This window comes from Penaeus vannamei, chromosome 10 (assembly GCF_042767895.1).
Source record: "Penaeus vannamei isolate JL-2024 chromosome 10, ASM4276789v1, whole genome shotgun sequence".
NCBI classification, from domain to species: domain Eukaryota; kingdom Metazoa; phylum Arthropoda; class Malacostraca; order Decapoda; family Penaeidae; genus Penaeus; species Penaeus vannamei.
The window spans coordinates 10,037,925-10,060,424 of NC_091558.1; the positions used below are offsets into that span (position 1 = coordinate 10,037,925).

General features: G+C 47.4%; 1 protein-coding gene across 3 annotated transcripts in view; it reads right to left on the reverse strand.

Moving 5' to 3' along the window:
• Rab6 (RAS oncogene family member Rab6) overlaps positions 1-22,500 on the reverse strand; it is a 60,481-nt gene that overhangs the window by 36,524 nt on the left and 1,457 nt on the right. For all 3 annotated transcript variants that reach the window (XM_027377904.2, XM_027377905.2, XM_027377903.2), the window contains exon 2: positions 15,795-15,853. In XM_027377904.2, the coding sequence (XP_027233705.1) occupies positions 15,795-15,853 (59 nt within the window). The remainder of the gene's footprint in view (positions 1-15,794; positions 15,854-22,500) is intronic.

Genomic DNA, 22,500 nt, shown 5'->3' on the forward strand with positions numbered 1-22,500 from the left:
ATAAAGAAATCGACTGTGTTTCATCTTTTTTATTTGTTCATTTATGAACTTTTTTAGAGGAAGGAGGAAGCACCGCAGCCTCTTCAAACAGCTATTATTCCCCAATCAGCGCTGTTTGCAATCCCCGTTTCTCCGGCTGGACAACGCAATTGTTTACCCGCAAGCCTTAGCAATAACAAAATCAAGCTCATAACGAAATTTCATAAAGCTTCCTACATAATGGTATTTGCTTAGATCTATTACATATACATCAATCAATTGGGATTTCTAAAAATTCAAGCTAGACAGTGATGTGCATTCCCTTTACCATTAACGAGATAATGCGACAACACATGTGACCCGAATTGCAATTTTAATTTCCCTTGCTTGACAAATATCTGCATGCAAGCACAGACAGACAGACAAGCATGCACGTGTAAAGAGGCGCACACACGCACATACATACATGCAGACAGACAATAGACAGACAAGAACCAGACACACATACAGACAAGAGCCAGACACACACAGACAAGAGACAGACAGGCAGACACACACACACAGACAAGAAACAGACACACACGTGTACGGAGCGCCGACCGACCGGCCGTCCCCTGTCCCGCCGGCGCCAATCCAGCCAAATAACTTTATTATCGATCCGATTTCGCTCGTTCGCTCCACGCCTCAAAAAGGTCTTGGCAGCGAGGAGGAGGAGGGGGACGGAGGAGGAGAAAGGAAGAGGAAGGCGGAGGAGAAAGGAAAAGGAAGGAGGAGGAGAAAGGAAGAGGAAGGAGGAGGAAGGGAAGGAGGACGAAGGAGGAGGAAGGGAAGGAGGACGAAGGAGGACGAAGGAGGAGGAGGAAGGAGGAGGAAGGGAAGGAGGAGGAGGATGAGGAGAAGAAGAGGGACGAGAGCAGCAGCATAAGAAAGGGGAGGGAAAAAGAAGGAAGTGGAAAGGAAAAACGCAGTGTGGAAAAAGAGAGGGAGGGAGGAGGAAAAACAAAGAAGTGGGAGGCCGAGGGGAAAGGAGCAGACATTAAGGGGTGGGGGACACCAGGAGCAGGACGAGAAGCAAAGGCCGCTGTGGACGACGGCTACCTGCATGGGGTCGCGCGAGTGTGCGAGCCAGAGAAGAGGGATTGGGGGTGAAGGATGGAACAAGGACTAGGTGAGGGTGTTCAGGGGGGGAGGGTAGGGTGAGGGAGGGGAGTCGGGGAGGGGTGGGAAGGTGTAGAGGTTATGGAGGGGATGCAGGGTGGGTGGATGACTAAGACAATATCATCGCTGTCATCCCAATAACCACAATGCCGCTTTCGCCCAAAAAATTCAGAAATTTTAACGGGGGGGGGGGGGGAGGAAGAGCTAAGCGTGTGTGTGTGTGTGTGTGTTTGTGTGTTTGTGTGTGTGTGTTTGTGTGTGTGTGTTTGTGTGTGTGTGTGTGTGTGTGTGTGTGTGTGTGTGTGTGTGTGTGTGTGTGTGTGTGTGTGTGTGTGTGTGTGTGTGTGTGTGTGTGTGTGTGTGTGTGTGTGTGTGTGAGAATGTGAGTGTGTGTGTGTGAGTGTGTGTGTGAGAGAGTGTGCATGTGAGTGTGTGCATGTGAGTGTGTGCATGTGAGTGTGTGCATGTGAGTGTGTGCATGTGAGTGTGCGTGTGCGTGCGTGAGTGTGTGCGTGAGTGTTTGTGTGAGTGTGTGTGTGAGTGTATGCGCATGTGAGTGTGTGTGAGTGTGTGTGTGAGTGTGTGCGTGAGTGTATGCGCATGTGTGTGTGCGCGCATGTGTATATGTATGAGCGCGCGTGCGCGTGTGCATGTGCGTGCATGTATATATAATTTAGTCCATAGTCGTGAGCGTGCGTGCGCCCGTCATGCACGGAGAGAGGGCGGGCGAGATATTAAGTAGTGTGTGTCATGTGACGGTGACTCATGGACAGATGACGTCACCCGGGGAGGCCCAAACATCCCCGGCACTCACCTGGTCCTCGTCTTCCCTCTTCGCGCTCTCCCGCCTCCCTCGTCCGCCTCGAGGCTCATCGTCGGCGGCCTTTTTTTACGCTCGACGGAATAGCCACGAAACATGTTAGGAGCCGGAAGATGAGGCATGCGGTCGCCAAACGCAGCAGGGCTACGGCGGAGAAAGCTGTACCGGTACCATACGCACACATACATACATACATACATACATACACACGCATACACACACACACACACACAGAGCCGATCTTCAAAATTATATGCCAAACAAAAAAAAAAAAAAACGGGCGTCACAGAGTCTCCACACCCATGTATACCTTCTCGACACCCCTCCCTCCCTCCCTCCCTCTACCTCCCCAATCCCCCCCCTAACCTTCCCACACGTGCAACTTCACCCCCCAACCTACGCCAAGCACGCGACCTGCCTCGATCTCCATAGCGAGCATTTAATCATCGTGATTGCCGTCGTTGGAATCCTGGCATTCGGGGGGAAGGGGGGAAGGGAGGGGGGGGGGGTAGAACTGCAACTTGACATTGACACTTGACATCAAAGATGGCAACGGATTTCATAACAATGACACGTTTTTCTTCCTTAACGAAAATCAGCTATTCTTTAAAATTCACTGATAATAAAAGAAAATCACAAAAAACGAAAAAAAAACGAGAAAAAATATATATTCAACACGTAACCAAGAAAAGGCTGCAGAGAGGCACGAAGTAAGCAACATACACCCCCTCCCCACACCCACCCCTCATCACCCATCCCCGACCCTCCATCCTCAGCACGAGAACCTGTCAACGCACGGACGAACGGAATGCACACTCCAACCGTAAACATAAACAGAGGCTCGAAAGGTAATGCTTGAAATAAACTGGGGGGAGGGGGAGGGGAAAGGGAAAGGGGAGGGGAAAGGTGAATGCTGGAGTGGGATTGAGGGAGGGGTAAGGAGTAAGGGGGAATGCGGGAAAGGGGGCAGGGGGGGAGAGAGAGCGAAATGGGAATGCGATAGGGAAATGAGGGGGGTGGGAGGGGGAAGAAGAAATGATGGAGATGGAAGGGGAAAGAGGAAAGAGGGAGGGGGAAGGGGAAAGAGGGAAAGAGGGAGGGGAGGGGGTAAGGCGAATGGGGATTAGGGGAGGGGAGGTGAGGTGAGGGGGAGGGTGAAGGCAAATGCGGAATGAGGGAGGGGAGGGGGTAGGAAGCTCCCGTCTCCGATTCCGTAGCTTTATAGATCGAGCGTCCGAATGTCGATAGTCATTTATAATTGAGGGAAGGCTGGTTACAAAGACGAGTACGCAAGCGGCAAGGAGTGAAGGCGAGATGGAGCGGAGGGGAAGGGAGGGAGGAGAAGAGAGGTAAGAGAAGAAGGGAGGAAAGAAGAGAAGAAAGGAAGAAGTAGGGAAAGAAGGGAGGAGGGAGGGAAGACGGGAGAAGGGGTTTGAAGGAGGAGAGGAAGTGAAGGAAGGAGGGAGGAGGGAAGGAAGGAAGGGAGGAGGGAGGGAAGGAAGGGAGAAGGGAAGGAGGGAGGGAAGGAGGGATAGACGGAGGGAGGGGAGAAAGGAGGAATATAGTGAAAGAGGCAGCAGGTGGCGGAATGGATGGGACTGAAGAGCTGTGAAAAGAGAGGATGGGCACGGGGAGGAGGGGGGGGGAGGAGGAGGAGGAAGGAGGAGGAGGAGGGAGGAGGGGGAGGAGGCGGAGGAGGAAAGAAAGGGCAGCGACAGGAATGAAGGGTGAAGGAAGTAGTGAACGAAAGTGAACTAAGGCAAAGTCGAGGAGTGGGGGGAGGAGAAGACCAGAACAGCAAAAGGAAGATTCGAGGCGAGAACGAGTGAAGAGAAATAGAGGGAGGGGGAATAATAGAGAACATAACGACGGTGTAACAGAGTTACAAACAATATATAAAAAGGAAGACCAAAATATACCAAAAAGTGGATTTGTGGACTAAAAAAACAATCAAGCAAACGAAGTTCGCCACAAAAATCCCCGAAAAAACGTGGTATGTAGGTCACCGAGATGAGGCCACCAAATAGGAGGGAGGGAGGGAGGGATGGGAGAGAGGGGGAGAAAGAGAGAGAGAGAGGGGGAGGGAGGGAGGGGGGGAGGTAGGGAGAGAGGGATGGAAAGGGAGGGAGGGAGAGAGGGATGGAAAGGGAGAGAGGGAGGGAGGGAGGGAGAGAGGAAAAGGGGGAGAGAAAGAGAAAGAAAAAGATAAAGAAAGAGAAAAAAGAGGGAGAGAGAGAGAGAGAGAGAGAGAGAGAGAGAGAGAGAGAGAGAGAGAGAGAGAGAGAGAGAGAGAGAGAGAGAGAGAGAGAGAGAGAGAGGGAGAGAAAGAGGGAGCAGAGAGAGAGAGAGAGAGAGAGAGAGAGAGAGAGAGAGAGAGAGAGAGAGAGAGAGAGAGAGAGAGAGAGAGAGAGAGAGAGAGAGAAAACCTGAAAATGAATCAAGTTCCAAACTGCGTGGGGCTTCGCTTCGGTTCATTCATTCAACAAGCTGCCGTGTTTGTCCCCTTGTTCACCTCGCCCAACGTAACCTGACCTTTTTCCAACTCGACCTCTTGACCTATGTTGCTCCGTCGCTGGCACATCTTGACCTAAGCCCACGTGCCCTCTGACCTTATAGTGTTGACACGGGCGTCGAGGGAGGAGAGGAAGAGGAGGGGGAGAGGAAGAGGAAGAGGAAGAGGAGTGGGAGAGGAAGAGGAGAGAGGAGAGGAGTGGGAGAGGAAGAGGAGAGGGGAGAGGAGGGGGAGAGGAAGACGAGAGAGAGAAGAGGTGAGGAGAGAGAAGAAGAGGTGGGAAGAGGAAGAGATGTGGAGAGGAGGGGGAGAGGAGAGAGGGGGGAGGGGGGATGATAGATGAAGTATATAAACATAATCCCCAGAGACTCATTACCTGAAGTGCACTTGCGAAGCTTACCTTTAACTTGATCCCTACACTTTTATCTTAAAACGATGGACGATTATTGATGTGGAAGGGGGGGGGGGGTTGTCGTTGTTTCTGGTGCTGTGATGGTGGTGATCGTTGTGGTGGTGGCGGTGATCGTTGTGGTGGTGGCGGTGATCGTTGTGGTGGTGGTGGTGACGATGGTGGTGATGATGGTGGTGGTGGTGATGATGGCGGTGATAGTGGTGATGATGGTGGTGGTGGTGATGATGGTGGTGGTGGGTGGATGATGGTGATGGTGATGATGATGGTGGTGGTGGTGGTAGTGGTGGTGGTGATGGTGGTGGTGGTGGTGATGATGGTGGTGGTGGTGATGATGGTGGTGGTGGTGATGATGGTGGTGGTGGTGATGGTGGCGGTGGTGATGATGGTGGTGATGGCGATGATGGTGGAGGTAATGATGGTGCTGGTGGTGGTAATGATGGTGGTGGTGCACTTGCGAAGCTTACCTTTAACTTGATCCCTACACTTTTATCTTAAAACGATGGACGATTATTGATGTGGAAGGGGGGGGGGGGGTTGTCGTTGTTTCTGGTGCTGTGATGGTGGTGATCGTTGTGGTGGTGGCGGTGATCGTTGTGGTGGTGGCGGTGATCGTTGTGGTGGTGGTGGTGACGGTGGTGGTGATGATGGTGGTGGTGGTGGTGATGATGACAGGTAGGTGGTGTGTGATGGTGGTGGTGATGATGGTGATTGATGGTGTGTGGTGGTAAGATGATGGTGGTGGTGGTGATGATGGTGGTGGTGGTGATGATGGTGGTGGTGGTGATGATGGTGGAGGTAATGATGGTGGTGGTGGTGGTAATGATGGTGGTGGTGGTGGTGGATGATGTGTGATGACTTGGTGGTGGTGGTGATGATGGTGGTGGTGGTGATGATGGTGGTGGTGGTGATGATGGTGGTGGTGGTGATGGTGGAGGTAATGATGGTGGTGGTGGTGGTAATGATGGTGGTGGTGGTGGTAATGATGGTAGTGGTGATGGTGGTGGTGGAGGTAACGGTGAAGGCAATGATAGTGATGGTGATATGTAAACATTTCAAGAAATAGTAAGTTCATCCACACTCTCGCAAATTAGTGGAAAAAAAAACATAGCCGGCAATATTTCGCCAGAAATTAAAAATCTTTTTTTTCTTTTTTTTCGGTGGAAATTTCCATGGCGCCACGTTAATAAAAATAAATTACTATGCATAAAACATTTTAATTACAATCCTGCAGCAGCTAACCCAATGTTTGCAACCTCCATCTCTTGAACAAACACAGTCATACACACGCACGCACACGCACACACACAGCGGAGTTAAGGTTGTCCTGCAGGAACTGAGACACCCTCTCTCTTCCTCTCCTCCCTCCCACCCGCCAGCTCCTCCCGAGCTTTCTACCTCTCCTTCTTCACCTCTCCTCCACCCCCTCCCCCTCCCCTCGGCACACCATGAATCAATACAGGCAACCCCGCCAACCTCGCAACGCCTACATTTTTGCGAGCGACGGCAATGTGTACAACATGCGAGATGAAGGAATTACGAGAGGAGAGGAGAGCAGAAGAGAAGTGTGGGGAGGGGTATAAAGAGAGGAGGAGGAGAAAAGAGAAAGGTGGAGGAGAGAGAAAGAGGAGTGGAGAGGAGAGAGGGAGAGAGAGAGGGAGAGGAGAAGTGGGGAGGAGGAAAGTGAGAGGGAGGGAAGAATGAGGAGAGGAGAGAAGAGGAAGAGTAAGGGGGAGGAGAAATGGAGAGTGAGAGGAGTGGGGGGGGAATGGAGGCAGGAGGAGAAGAGCAGAGAAAGAGGGGGAGGGAGCGGAGAAGGAGAAGAGATGAAGGGGCAGGGAGGGAGGAGGAAGAGAGAAGACAAGAGAAGAGAGGGGAAGAGAGGAAGGGAAAGAGAAAAAAGGAGAAGGGAAAGAAAAAGAAAGAAGAAGCGGGAGGGAGGGAGGGAAAGAGAATTAGAAAAAAATATAGAGAAAGAGATAATGGGAGAGAGGCCGGGGGAGAATGTGAATCGGAGAAAAGTAAAGAAGGAAAGAAAGAGCAAGAGCAAGAGCAAGAGCAAGAGAGAGAGAGAGAGAGAGAGAGAGAGAGAGAGAGAGAGAGAGAGAGAGAGAGAGAGAGAGGGAGAGAGAGAGAGAGAGAGAGAGAGAGAGAGAGAGAGAGAGAGAAAGAGAAAAAGAGAAAGAGAAAGAGAAAGAGAAAGAGAGAGAGAGAGAGAGACTACTCCTCTTATATCCTCTCTTTCCCTCCCACACTCTTGCCCTTAAGACTTTTAAGAAATAACCGTAAAATCTCACGCTGCTTTTTGCTATATTAGTACTGAGGGAGGGGATGGCAAGGGTAGAAGGTGAGGAGGAGGAGGAAGAGGAGGAAGGGAAGGAGGAAGAGGAGGAAGAGGAGGAGGAAAAGGAAGAGAAGGAGGAAGGAGGAGGAGGAAAAGGAGGAGGAGGAAGAAAAGGGAGAGGAGGAGAAGGGAGAGGAGGAGAGGAAAAAGGAGAGAAGAGAAGGAGGAGGATAAGAAGGGAGAAGGAGTGAGGAGGAGTGAAGAGAAAGAAGGGAGGAGAGAGGAGGCAGAGAAGAAGGAGGGGAAGGATATTAAGAATAGAAATTAGAAGGAAAGGAGGAGGAGGAGGAGGAGGAGGAGGAGGAGGAAATAGGAGGAGGAGGAGGAGAAGGAGAAGGAGAAGGAGAAGAGAAGAAGAAAAGGACATGGTTTAGAAGTATCCGAAGATGAGGAAAAAAACAAGGAGAGAAGAAAAAAAATATGGAGAGGCCGAAGAAAAGGAAGAGGAAGAGGTGAAGGAGAATAAGAAGAAACAGGAGGAGAAGAGAAGAGGAGACGAGGCCGGAAGGAATCTGCAATTCTGGCTCTAACGGTAGGGCTTCACAAGCGCCGAGCTCCCCTGCGGCGACGACACCGGCTGACGAAGGAACTCCCCCGACGCTTCTGGCCCCACCCACAAGCCGCAATCCTTGGCCAGCCCCCCTCCCCAAGCCCCTATCTCTCTCTCCTCTCCTCTCCTCTCCTCTCCCCTCCCCTCATCTCCTCTCTCTGTCTGTGTGTCTGTGTCTGTCTGTCTGTCTGTCTGTCTCTCTGTCTTCTCTCTCTCTCTCTCTCTCTCTCTCTCTCTCTCTCTCTCTCTCTCTCTCTCTCTCTCTCTCTCTCTCTCTCTCTCTCTCTCTCTCTCTCTCTCCGCTTTAGACGAAGTAAAGAAGAATCTTCTCACCTTCGATGCATTCACTGCGGTTCCTAGCACCTCCCTTCCTCCTCCTCCCCCTACCCACTTCCTCGTGCCTCAACGGTGCTACCGTTAGCGACCGCAGTTCGGCCTTATAAAAATCACATGTTACAAATATTTTATATATATATATATATATATATATATATATATATATATATATATATATACACACACATATATATCATACAAACACACACATGCATGCATACATGTATATATTTTCCATACACAAGTTTTATAGACTAAATTATTAAACATGTATATCCATATAAATACATGTACATGTAAATACAATATATGCATATATACGTAAATATAATGTATACATATATACATAAATATTATATATCATACATAATATATCATATATCATATATATTACATACATATTGATAGAAAGCCTGGATAAAAATCATATTCAGTTGCACGCACAGGGAGCGAAGGAGAGTGAACGCAATATGCAGATGCACAAACAGACGAAATGGCAGAAGCGGAAGCAGACACAAACCTAGGCAGATATAACAGACGGATAAACCCACAAACACGCACAAACCAATAAAGCCCTCTTCTCCCCCCCACACACGCATTTCCCCTCCTCTTACCCATTCCCCTCCCTCTTTTTATTCGCAACCCCTCCTCCCCTACCCTCTCCACCCACGCGTTTCCCCTCCTTCTACCCATCTCCAGAGGCCCGTGCAACCCTCCTCCCCTACCCTCTCCACTCGACAGCAGCTTCTCCTCTTGCTTCCATTCCTCCTCTTGAAGTTCGCAACTCTTCCTCCTCACCCTCTTCCACTCCACGTTTCTCCTTCTCTTACCCATTCCCCTCCCTCTTTTTATTCGCAACCCCTCCTCCCCTACCATACCGCACCCCCACCCACGCCGCACACCCTTAACCCCCACCCCATCCCCACACCCTAACACACACAGGATCGCCTCGCCCATTCCCGAGACTCCTGTTCCGGCCGCCACAACACCTGACTAATCTGAAGGAATTCCCCTGAGCGCAGCGGCGGCGGCGGCAGGGGCGGGGGCGGGGGGCGGCGGGGGGGCTGAGGCGCTGACGTGGGTGTCGCGTCGTCGTCGTCTTCGTAAGCACTTCGTTCGGCAGCGGCCTCTTCCGCGCACGCAATGCGCTTTCATTTGTCTTCCTCCAAAAGCAGACAATATCAGTGACACTAATATTCCTCCTCCTCTTCCTTTTCCTCTTCCTCCTTTTATTATTCCTATTCCTACTACTACTATTACTGCTTCTGCCACTACTACTACTACTACTACTACTACTACTACTAACAATCTAATGAATATAATAATAAAATCAAACAAAACAAATAAATGAATAAATAAATAAAAAACAGTAAGACCAATTTTTTTGTTCTAATCCATATCGGAACCTTATTATCATGACTTCTATTTAAAAATGTAGAGAGAAAGAGAAAGAGAAAGAGAGGGGGAGAGAGAGAGGGAGAGAGAGAGAAGAGAGGGAGAGAGAGAGAAGAGAGGGAGGGAGAGAGAGAGAAGAGAGGGAGGGAGAGAGAGAGAAGAGAGGGAGGGAGAGAGAGAGAAGAGAGAGGAGAGGATAGGAGAAGAGAAGAGAGGGAGGGAGAGAGAGAGAAGAGAGGGAGGGAGAGAGAGAGAAGAGAGGGAGGTGGAGAGAGAGGGAGAGAGGGAGGGAGAGAGAGGGGGGGGGATAGAGAGAGAGGGAGAGAGGGAGGGAGAGAGAGAAGAGAGGGAGAGAGAGAAGAGAGGGAGAGAGAGAAGAGAGGGAGAGAGAGAAGAGAGGGAGAGAGAGAAGAGAGGGAGAGAGAGAAGGGAGGGAGAGAGAGAAGAGAGGGAGAAAGAGAAGAGAGGGAGAAAGAGAAGCGAGGGAGAAAGAGAAAGAGAAAGAGAGAAAGACGTGCAACGAAAAAAGAGGAAAAGAGAACCCCCCCCACCCGAGCACGCACAAAGGGCACGGGAGGTGCAGGCCGGTTCACGACCTTTCCTGCACCGGATGCCTGCAAGCGGAGACGTACCTGGGAAGCATGACACCCACAGAAGGTAAGGCGAACATAAATTAATAATAATAGCAATAGTAATAATAATAATAATAATAATAATAATAATAATAATAATAACAATAATGATGATAACGATAACAATAATAATAATAATAATGATAACAATAAAAAAACAACAAGAATAATGATTATAATAATAATAAAACAGAACACCTTCTGCAACCTTCCAAGAATCCATAAAAAAGTAAAGGCTAAAAAAAAAACTTTAATTAGACACCACACACCGCCCTTCGTTCGCCACCTCAACCTCCCCCTCCTTCGTTGTAACCCCCCCTCCCCCACCCCAGACGCAAGCGCGCACGTGAGTCATCCCCCGGACCGCCAAAGCCCCGGAACTGGTGCTACCGGTACATCGCCATCCCGATCTCCGCGCCGCCGGTATCTGGCCGTTACGTCATCAAGGCCGTGGCTTCCTTATGTTGTTGTTTTTTTCTTCCTGCTTGCCTGTGCGTGAGCTTTGGTTCTCCTTCCTATGCCTGTCTGCCTTACTTTCTTCTGCGGATTACTGTACATTTTTTATCCCCCTCGACTCTATTCCTTGGCTCTATTTGCGCTTCTATCATTCGGCTTCCATCCTCCCTTCCTCCTCCTCAAATTTCCTTTCCTTTTTTTAATATATTTCGAAGCAATCATTACCACCCACCATAATCTTCGCCCCCCGTCGCGCCCCCTCCATTTTTCTACCGCACTAAATCCGACGTCTTTCGCCCCCCCCCCCCCTCCACCCCCAATCTCAGGCCCGCCGCCATAAACAACAGACGATAATCCAACACCAATAATCAGCTGTCAATGACAACACCCAACCAATAAAATAATGACAACAACAATAACGGACGCAACGATAGCGGCAAAGGGCCAATTCATTAGTGCTTAGAACCCCATTACCCCTACTCCTCGACGCCCCCCTTCATCCCAGCCAGACATCTCCCCCTCGCCCCTGCCCTCTTTCTCCTGTTCTTCATTCTCCACTCTGCCCTCTCCCACCTTACTATCCTCTTCCTTCTCCCCTCACCTTCACTGTGCTCTTTCTTCTCCCCTTTCTCCTCATCCTCCAACCCTCTCCCTCCGTCCCCATCATCCAACTCTCTCCTCATCTCAACCCTCCGTCCCCTCATCCTCCAACCCTCTTCCCTCATCCTCCAACCCTCTTCCCTCACTCCCCTCATCCTCCAACCTCTCCCCTCATCCTCCAACTCTCTTCCCTCCGTCCCTTCATCCTCCAACCCTCTCCCCTCACTCCCCTCGACCGCCGCCGCCTCCAAAGCGCCCGAACCGCGCCGCTCATTACGCGTCGTCAGCAGTCACTCGCTAATTGGCAGTTTTGCGGATCGGGCCGTCGTCAGAGGCCACGTTCCCACGCCCTTCTTACGGGAATTCCACCCTTAAGGACTTCTTCATTATGATTATCATCATCGGTGGCGGCGTTCCTTAAATGGACCATTTTCTTTTCTTCTCTCCTTTTTCATTCTCCTAAAACGCGTGCTTAGAAAAGGAAAAAAAGGACACAGAAAGAGAGAAACAAGCATTTGAAAAAAAGGAAAAAGGCATCAGCTTCGTAACTATAACAATAATAACAATAAAAGATTGTTTGGATCCGCCCGTTACCTTCAGAAACCAAGGCCAAAGATACATTACAAAAAAATACTAATAATGATGATAATAAAATCCACGGATGAGGAAGAGAAGGAATGAAGTGGAGGGAGGGAGGGAGGGGGGTAGAGATGGGAGAGGGAGAGGGAGAGGGGGTGGGTGTGCAGCTTCATTAAGGCTGGTCACGCCCAACTGGTGGTTTCGAGAGAGCCTTCAACGAGCTGGCAAGAGGAGGGTGATCGAGGGGGGGGGGGGTGAGGGGAAGGGCAAACGAGAGAGGGGGGGGAGGGGGCAGGGGGAGGGGGGGAGAGAAAAAAAATCAGGGTTATGCAAGGGTGAGGAAATAATAGTCGGGATTGGAGCAAACGGATAGAGAGAGAGAGAGAGAGAGAGAGAGAGAGAGAGAGAGAGAGAGAGAGAGAGAGAGAGAGAGAGAGAGAGAGAGAGAGAGAGAGAGAGAGAGAGAGAGAGAGAGAGAGAGAGAGAGAGAGAGAGAGAGAGAGAGAGAGAGAGAGAGAGAGAGAGAGAGAGAGAGAATGTTATGTGGGAAATAAGCGAGAAGCGAGATGAAGATGGTTTTACTGCTAAGGCTTTCTTTCTCCCTCCCTCCCTCCCCCTCCCTCTCTCCCTCCCTGCCCTTCTCCCTCCCTCACAAATATCGGTCTCCGCAGCAGCCAATTCAGAGCCATTCCCTCCCCAAACGGCGCCACTGAGCGACAGATTCCCCGTCAATTCCTGTCCAACTGCACGGCCGTTAGCTGCAATGGGAACAATCAACGCTTGCAACAGCCATGTCATTTCGGACGGGCCTACCTGCAGCTGGGAACACATCATCCCCCTCCCCTCCCTCCCCTCCTCCCCGCCACCCACCCACACCGCTGCTGCCGGTCAAATACTCCGTAATCAATAGATATATATTTTTCGTCTTTATTCATGCTTTATTGTTTTTCGTTGCCAACATTACCATTACACCAGTAAATCATAATCCTATCGCCGTAGTAATTTTCATTTTTCGTGTCATTCTAATCATCATAATCACCACCACCACCACCACCACCGTCGTTACCACCACCATCACCACCACTACAACGAGAGAGAGAAATATGACCGGTCGACCACGCCCTTCACACGCTAACCCCGAAACACCCGTGACTTTCTTTTCCTCTCTCTCTCTCTTCTCCTACCCACCGATCCCAAAGACCAGATCGCCCATGGGGAAGAACCCTACCCAGGCACCGCTCATCCGCCCCATCTTCATCCACAATCTATATTTACAGAGTTGAACGTCGTGGTGAAAACGCCCAACCCGCGACGCCCACAAACCCTCGCGCAGAACAAAAAGGAGAGGGCGAGCAAAAATTTCCCAAGGAGAAACTGCTTGATGGTCTCGGTGAACGAGCGGCACGCAAAAAAGAGCTGCTATGGCCCGGTTTCTCGACCAAAAAAAAAAAAAGAGAGAGAGAGAGGGCGAAAAGACAAAGAGGAGAGGAAGAAGAAAGAAAGAGAAGATGGGTGGACTGACAATAGGAAGGGGCTAGAAAAGAAATTGGGAGGGAGAGAGGGAGAGGAAGGGGAGACAGGGGGAGAGCGAGAGAGAGAGAGGAAGGGAGACAGGGGGAGAGAGAGAGAGAGAGAGAGAGAGAGAGAGAGAGAGAGAGAGAGAGAAAAAGAGAGCGACAGAGAGAGAAGGGGAGAGGGAGAGCGAGAAAGAGAGACAGAGAAAGAGAGTGAAAGAGAGAGAGAGGGACGGAGAGAGAAGGGGAGAGGGAGAGAGAGAAAGAGAGACATAGAGAGAGAGAGAGAGAGAGAGAAAGAGCGAGAGAGAGAGAGAGAGAGAGGAAGCGAAGAAAAGGAGAACGTGGACAAGAGAAACAAGAGTAGAGAAAGGAAGATGAAAGAGAGTGAGTGAGAGGTGGGATAGAATAAAAAGAATGAAACTAGGATATAGAGAGAAAAGCAAAAAGGACCACGGAAGACAAAAGATGAGAAAGCACTCGAAAGACTGCGAGAGAGAAGACATAAAAGCGAGAACAGAAGGAGAGTAAGCGAAAGTGAGCACGAGAAGAAAGATAAAGAGTATGTAAGTACTGTGGCCCGTTTGTCTTTTTTTTTCCCTCTCATCCTCTCTTTCTCCCGCTCTCATTTTCCCTTCCTCCTCCTCCCCCTCCCTGTTCTCCAACTCCCTCCAAACGAAAAGACAGGGTGGGGGGAAGGGGGGGAGGGAGGGAACACGGGACAACCACCGAAAATTATCGCGTATTATCGCATGGACACTTCATTCAACAACTCGCGAGGGAAATGGGAGAGAAAAAAAATTGTACAATATCAGGGGAGGGGGGGTGGGTGGATATACACAGTATGAGGGGGTAGAAGGGATTTTTTTTTATAAATTAAAGTGGGAGGTGGGGGGATAACAGTACAAGCAGTGAGGTGGAAAGAGATTCCCTAAATAACATGGAGTAAGTGGACTACGAGAAAATGACGCAAGCAGGGTGAATCATGGAACACTTGTGTTTGGCTATCCTAAAGACAGGAGAGAGGGCTAGAGGGAAGGAAGGAGAGAGGGCTAGAGGGAAGGAAGGAGAGAGGGCTAGAGGGAAGGAAGGAGAGAGGGCTAGAGGGAAGGAAGGAGAGAGGGCTAGAGGGAAGGAAGGAGAGAGGGCTAGAGGGAAGGAAGGAGAGAGGGCTAGAGGGAAGGAAGGAGAGAGGGCTAGAGGGAAGGAAGGAGAGAGGGCTAGAGGGAAGGAAGGAGAGAGGGCTAGAGGGAAGGAAGGAGAGAGGGCTAGAGGGAAGGAAGGAGAGAGGGCTAGAGGAAGGAAGGAGAGAGGGCTAGAGGAAGGAAGGAGAGAGGGCTAGAGGCAAGGAAGGAGAGAGGGCTAGAGGGAAGGAAGGAGAGAGGGCTAGAGGGAAGGAAGGAGAGAGGGCTAGAGGGAAGGAAGGAGAGAGGGTTCGAGGGAAGGAAGGAGAGAGGGTTCGAGGGAAGGAAGGAGAGAGGGTGCGTGGGAAGGAAGGAGAGAGGGTTCGAGGGAAGGAAGGAGAGAGGGTTCGAGGGAAGGAAGGAGAGAGGGTTCGAGGGAAGGAAGGAGAGAGGGTTCGAGGGAAGGAAGGAGAGAGGGTTCGAGGGAAGGAAGGAGAGAGGGTTCGAGGGAAGGAAGGAGAGAGGGTTCGAGGGAAGGAAGGAGAGAGGGTTCGAGGGAAGGAAGGAGAGAGGGTTCGAGGGAAGGAAGGAGAGAGGGTTCGAGGGAAGGAAGGAGAGAGGGTTCGAGGGAAGGAAGGAGAGAGGGTTCGAGGGAAGGAAGGAGAGAGGGTTCGAGGGAAGGAAGGAGAGAGGGTTCGAGGGAAGGAAGGAGAGAGGGTTCGAGGGAAGGAAGGAGAGAAGGTTCGAGGGAAGGAAGGAGAGAAGGTTCGAGGGAAGGAAGGAGAGAGGGTTCAAGGGAAGGAAGGAGAGAGGGTTCAAGGGAAGGAAGGAGAGAGGGTTCGAGGGAAGGAAGGAGAGAGGGTTCGAGGGAAGGAAGGAGAGAGGGTTCGAGGGAAGGAAGGAGAGAGGGTTCGAGGGAAGGAAGGAGAGAGGGTTCGAGGGAAGGAAGGAGAGAGGGTTCGAGGGAAGGAAGGAGAGAGGGTTCGAGGGAAGGAAGGAGAGAGGGTTCGAGGGAAGGAAGGAGAGAGGGTTCGAGGGAAGGAAGGAGAGAGGGTTCGAGGGAAGGAAGGAGAGAGGGTTCGAGGGAAGGAAGGAGAGAGGGTTCGAGGGAAGGAAGGAGAGAAGGTTCGAGGGAAGGAAGGAGAGAGGGTTCGAGGGAAGGAAGGAGAGAAGGTTCGAGGGAAGGAGAGAGGGTTAGAGAGAAGGAAGGAAGAGGGAAAAGAGGTGGGGATGATGGAAAGTAGGAAGGAAAGATGGGATGATAGAAGGAAAGAGAAGATGGTAGCAGGGGAGGAAAAAAAAGGGGTATAACTAAGAGGGGTATTTACTGGGTAACAATCAACCCCTTGCAGATCATTCAATAACAATAAAAATCATCATATTTACCTGGTAGGTGTTGTCGAAGGAGTCGTACATAAACCTAGTGATAAGCGAGGTTTTGCCCACTGTAACAAGAGAAAGCATGTGATTAGTATACTGGTGACATGTAATATTACATAAAAGATTCTCTTGTACAAATTTGGACAAGATACCGTAAATATATACAATACAGTTATCTATACTATTTAGGGCTGTATTACACAAGTAGTACAACCCTATAATTCACATGTTATGTATTGTACTGTATTAAATACAAAAAAATAAAAAATAAAAATAATAATGTACAAAAAATATATATTTTTAAAAATTAACACAGACCGCCATTCAAGAAAATGAAACATTGATCATATGCAATAAGAGGTAAAGAATTTCTAATAACACCAGCTCGTGCTCGCCATCTCAATATCCATCACCATTTCCAGATCAGGGCAATTGTCCAGAGGAAAATTCAATCAACTCCCATATCACAGCAAGACCCATTCAGCTCTCCCATCAGCGACACACTGAGGCACACAAAAGAGGGGACAATATTGACTCTGAAATAATACCGATCATCTCTGTGCTGGAAATCACTGTATATAAAACAGTGATGGACTCTAAAGCCTGAAAAGTATTCTGAGACAAGCATGTTGCAGGAACGCTGGCAGAAATTCCGTTTCATAATTGAAATAATTAATTTTCTAAATCTTTTATACCAAGTCCAATTTCTTCTCTGATCAACAAATATACTGATTTCTTCCTACTTTTATGGAAGCAATTCTTAGAGAACAGGGTACATTTAACCAGGTAGCTCCACTTCCATTTGGCAAACTGAACCCAAAAATGATACTGACTTTTCCCAGGAGTATTCTGACAGCTGTTAATGGTTAGGAACTCATAACTTACTATAAAAAAATGGGAAATTCGGTTTTACTTCCGGTATGTAAAACAACATTGAGTAAATTATGCAAATAACTATGTATATAGCTATATCCGATATCTCATGGCCCACTCTCATTGGCTAAACATGGTGACATCATTAACTTTTTGACCTCAACTATTTGTGCATTATTTTATGGGGTGTTATTTCAGTGCATTTCCTTTGAAAATAATTCAGTAATAACAAAAGGAGGGGAAAAATAATACATAATAATAATAAAAATTGAATAAAAAGGGGGGGGGGGAGATGGGAAATATTTGCAATGAATTAAGGGGATGAAGCAGATCTACCAGTGTAAAGATACCTTGGTTAAATGTAAATAAAGCTCCTGATACATTAAGATATGGATGATTTTTTATCATATAGTCTAACTGTTAAACCTGACTGACAACACAGTAATCACCAATGATGAAAAACATGTTTGAAGTTGAAAAACTGCACCTTGCATTTTTATCCAACATCAAACAAGGATATGTGTACTATGATGTGCATAGTGCATAATGTGTGTGTGTGTGTGTGTGTGTGTGTGTGTGTGTGTGTGTGTGTGTGTGTGTGTGTGTGTGTGTGTGTGTGTGTGTGTGTGTGAGCGAGTGCGTGTGTGTGTGAGCATGTGCATGTGTGTGTGAGCATGTGCATGTGTGTGTGAGCATGTGCATGTGTGTGTGAGCATGTGCATGTGTGTGTGAGCATGTGCATGTGTGTGTGAGCATGTGCATGTGTGTGTGAGCATGTGCATGTGTGTGTGAGCATGTGCATGTGTGTGTGAGCATGTGTGTGTGTGTGTGAGCATGTGTGTGTGTGTGTGTGTGTGTGTGTGTGTGTGTGTGAGCATGTGCATGTGTGTGTGTGAGCATGTGTGTGTGTGTGTGTGTGTGTGTGTGTGTGTGTGTGTGTACATGTATTTATGTGTGCGTGTGTGTGTACATGTATGTATGTGTGTGTGCGTGTGTGTGTACATGTATGTATGTGTGTGTACGTAAGTGTGTGCATGTATGTGTGTGTACGTAAGTGTGTGCATGTATGTGTGTGTACGTAAGTGTGTGCATGTATGTGTGTGTACGTAAGTGTGTGCATGTATGTGTGTGTACGTAAGTGTGTGCATGTATGTGTGTGTACGTAAGTGTGTGCATGTATGTGTGTGTACGTAAGTGTGTGCATGTATGTGTGTGTACGTAAGTGTGTGCATGTATGTGTGTGTACGTAAGTGTGTGCATGTATGTGTGTGTACGTAAGTGTGTGCATGTATGTGTGTGTACGTAAGTGTGTGCATGTATGTGTGTGTACGTAAGTGTGTGCATGTATGTGTGTGTACGTAAGTGTGTGCATGTATGTGTGTGTACGTAAGTGTGTGCATGTATGTGTGTGTACGTAAGTGTGTGCATGTATGTGTGTGTACGTAAGTGTGTGCATGTATGTGTGTGTACGTAAGTGTGTACATGTGTGTTTGTATGTGTGTACATGTGTGTTTGTATGTGTGTACATGTGTGTTTGTATGTGTGTACATGTGTGTTTGTATGTGTGTACATGTGTGTTTGTATGTGTGTACATGTGTGTTTGTATGTGTGTACATGTGTGTTTGTATGTGTGTACATGTGTGTTTGTATGTGTGTACATGTGTGTTTGTATGTGTGTACATGTGTGTTTGTATGTGTGTACATGTGTGTTTGTATGTGTGTACATGTGTGTTTGTATGTGTGTACATGTGTGTTTGTATGTGTGTACATGTGTGTTTGTATGTGTGTTTGTATGTGTGTACATGTGTGTTTGTATGTGTGTACATGTGTGTTTGTATGTGTGTACATGTGTGTTTGTATGTGTGTACATGTGTGTTTGTATGTGTGTACATGTGTGTTTGTATGTGTGTACATATGTGTTTGTATGTGTGTACATATGTGTTTGTATGTGTGTACATATGTGTTTGTATGTGTGTACATATGTGTTTGTATGTGTGTACATATGTATTTGTATGTGTGTACATATGTATTTGTATGTGTGTACATATGTGTACATGTGTGTATATGCATGTGTGTACATGTGTGTGTATGCATGTGTGTACATGAGTGTATGCATGTGTGTACATGTGTGTGTGTGCATGCATGTGTGTACATGTGTGTGTGTGCATGCATGTGTGTGTATGCATGTGTGTGTATGCTTGTGTGTGTATGCATGTGTCTATGTATGCACATGTGTGAGTGTGAGTGAGTGTGAGTGAGTGAGTGAGTGAGTGAGTGAGTGAGTGAGTGAGTGAGTGAGTGAGTGAGTGAGTGAGTGAGTGAGTGAGTGAGTGAGTGAGTCAGCAAGCAAGCGAGTGAATGAGTGAGTAACCGAACGAGTCCAGTTCAGTTCACGAGCATGTATGCGTCAGAGCCAAACAGCAAAAGAACCAACACCACGATCTTCACCAACCTTACCACTTCTTCCTACAGCCACACAAAAGGAGGATTTATCACAATAGCTAATACAGTATGCATGAAGACCTTGAATACATTACCTTATATTAGCTTACACAAGGAAAAGGCATGCACATTAATAGTGCTTTCTGGGTTACCTGATGAGGAAGGGGACGAGAGAAAGAAACAAGGAAGGAGGAAACAGAGGATGTATGCAGTGGAAAATCGGGAGAAAAGTAAGGAGGGGAAAGAGAGGGAAAAGGAGGAGGGTGAGGGGGAGAGAAAAAAAAGAAAGGAGGAAGGGGAAGAGGAAGAGGAGGAGGAGGAAAGAGGAAGTGGAAGGAGGAGGGAAGGGGATTGGGAAGGGGAAAGGGAAGAGGAAGAGGAAGAGGAAGAGGAAGGAGGAGGAGGAGGAGGAGGAGGGAAGGGGAAGGGAAAGGGGAAGGAGGAGGAGAAAAGGGGACGAGGAAGAGGAAGGAGGTGGAGGGCAAAGGAAGGACGTGCAGGGAAGAGGTTTGAGGTGGAGGGAAGAGGAAGGACGTGGAGGGAAGGGGACGAGGAAGGAGGAGGAGGGAAGGGGACGAGGAAGGAGGAGGAGGGAAGGGGAAGGGGAAGAGGAAGGAGGAGGAACGAAGGGGATGAGGAAGAGGAAGGAGGAGGAACGAAGGGGATGAGGAAGAGGAAGGAGGAGGAACGATGGGGACGAGGACGAGGAAGAGGAAGGAGGAGGAGGGAAGGGGACGAGGAAAAGGAAGGAGAAGGAGGGAAGGGGACGAGGAAAAGGAAGGAGGAGGAGGGAAGGGGATGAAGAAGAGGAAGGAGGAGGGAAGGGGACGAGGAAGGGGACGAGGAAGAGGAAGGAGGAGGAGAGAAGGGGATGAAGAAGAGGAAGGAGGAGGAGAGAAGGGGATGAAGAAGAGGAAGGAGGAGGGAAGGGGAAGGGGAAGAGGAAGGAGGAGGAGGGAAGGGGAAGGGGAAGAGGAAGGAGGAGGAGAGAAGAGGTAGAAGAAGAGGAGGATAAAAAGGGAGGAAGAGAAAAAGGTGGTGTTGGTACTGAGGAGCAAAATAAAACCCTTAAACATGGCCATGTTTTGCAACAGCATTTAGAACAGAAAGGCAAACAAATTTAAACTTAATATAAATTCCACTTTGTCTATGCACATAAAAAATGGAATTTATTGAGATTGAGATTAACTTCCTGAACTAGGTATGCAAGCATCCAAAAATAACTGGAAAATTGATCTACAATTCAATATTAATTTCCTATATTTATTCCAGTGAGTGTTCTAATACTATGAAGAGTTTATATTACCTTTTAAAATAATTAACAAAATTTTCTATTATATAATAGAAAAAAAAACTAAATGCAATCATGACAAAAGCAGAAACTGTACAGTGAAAACATCTGTAAAAGCTTGTAAAACATGTTTCTAGTCTAATTCAATTGCTTAAATTATATTAAGAAAAAAATCTAATATGCATTAATATAAACCTTGAAGTTGAGGCATTCTCTTTGAATTTAGAAATAATCTCTTCATCATTCAGGATAGACTGCTTATAATCATCCTTAAATATTTGTGTGTGTGTGGATGTGTGTGTGGATGTGTGTGTGGATGTGTGTGTGTGTGTGTGTGTGTGTGTGTGTGTGTGTGTGTGTGTGTGTGTGTGTATGTGTGTGTGAGGATGTGTGTGTGTGGATGTGTGTGTGTGGATGTGTGTGTGTGGATGTGTGTGTGCGGATGTGTGTGTGTGGATGTGTGTGTGTGGATATGTGTGTGTGTGTGGATGTGTGTGTGTGGATGTGTGTGTGTGGATGTGTGTGTGTGGATGTGTGGATGTGGATGTGGATGTGGATGTGGATGTGGATGGATGTGTGTGTGTGTGTGTGTGTGTGTGTGTGTGTGTGTGTGTGTGTGTGTGTGTGTGTGTGTGTGTGTGTGTGTGTGTGTGTGTGTGCACGTGAGTGCATGCACTAACTGTAGCCCTATCCTGAAATTTAGTAAATATATCATCTGTATGCCTTTCCTTAATAAATTCCACCTATTAAATATGTAAATTTAACTAAAGAGATCCAAATGTATGCAAAGTCATTTGTATTTTTTTCACAAAATCTCATGCACACATGTCAGACTAATACCAAATGCTCTAAGGGACAAGACAAAAATCCATTATGAATGTAACACTAGGATAACCCAGTTTTGGTTTGCATTAAGATTAATCATGCCACAATTACAGATTTTCCAACCAACATTTTAATTACAGGTAAGCATTTTGAAAATTTGCCCTTCGTAAGCACTTTTAGCATCCTAAAAAGTTTGGGATAAAGAAAATCTACACTGAGAAATACAATAAATACAGTAGTATTTCAGGATTTTATGCAAATTATATTCATGATTAACCAGCACAATTATCCTTGAAAGAAAGGACCAACAAGTGATGAACAACTAAACTAAAACATATAATGAAATCAAAATAAAACATTATTTATGAGTTTCTTCAAAAGCTAACACTTATTAAGGCATCAAATCATACAAGTCCTTGCTGGAAGTAAAACATTATAGTTAAATGGCTTGTCATTTTCTTGCTACAAAACAATGGAAAACAATTACACCAGAACTCAAAAGTAACCAAAGATATTTTTTTTTCTTCTCTCTCTCTCTCTTTTTTTTTGCATTAACTTGTATTCTTGCACATTTTGCACACAAAGCAACTCCACTGTAAATACAGATTATTTCCATTCTCCTTCAAATATCTGTACTACCAGCTCAGTATATAAAATATCAATAAAAATACCATAAACAACTGTCAGTAGTGGCATCTGTGTTTTTATATACATAACAATACCTTGCATCTTATACTGTTACCTAACTACCATTAATGATAAAAATGAAAGTGCTATACTTTAGCTAGACAATGCATATGATGTGAATAATTAATAGTTCTTAGCAACCAGTATGAGCACTTTACAAATGATAGATATCTAATATCCATTAATGATTTGCTTGTTATGTATATATATTCTTCTGATATAAAACCATGTCTGGCCATGGTGATGGAGGTAACTGAGTGGGGCAGTTTAAATGACCCAAGCAAGCTGACAAGGCTCTACCACATCCATTCTGTCAAGACAGAATTTCCAGCTTCCCTAAGGAAACTATCTTATTGCAATACAAGTTGGCTTGTCAGGCTTTGCTGGAGTGCCAAAGATCTGACAGTATGCAACTGTCTTAGCAGACTGAGCCTCCATATAAAACAGTTATGGGGATCACAGATTCTTGAAAGTAAAGTTATATGAATATATTTCATTATCATCATTATTCACAACACAATTTCCCAAGTATACTTCCTCACCTCTCCTGCTATCTCGGCCAAAATCAGAGCTACTGGTGGCTTCTGAGGATTA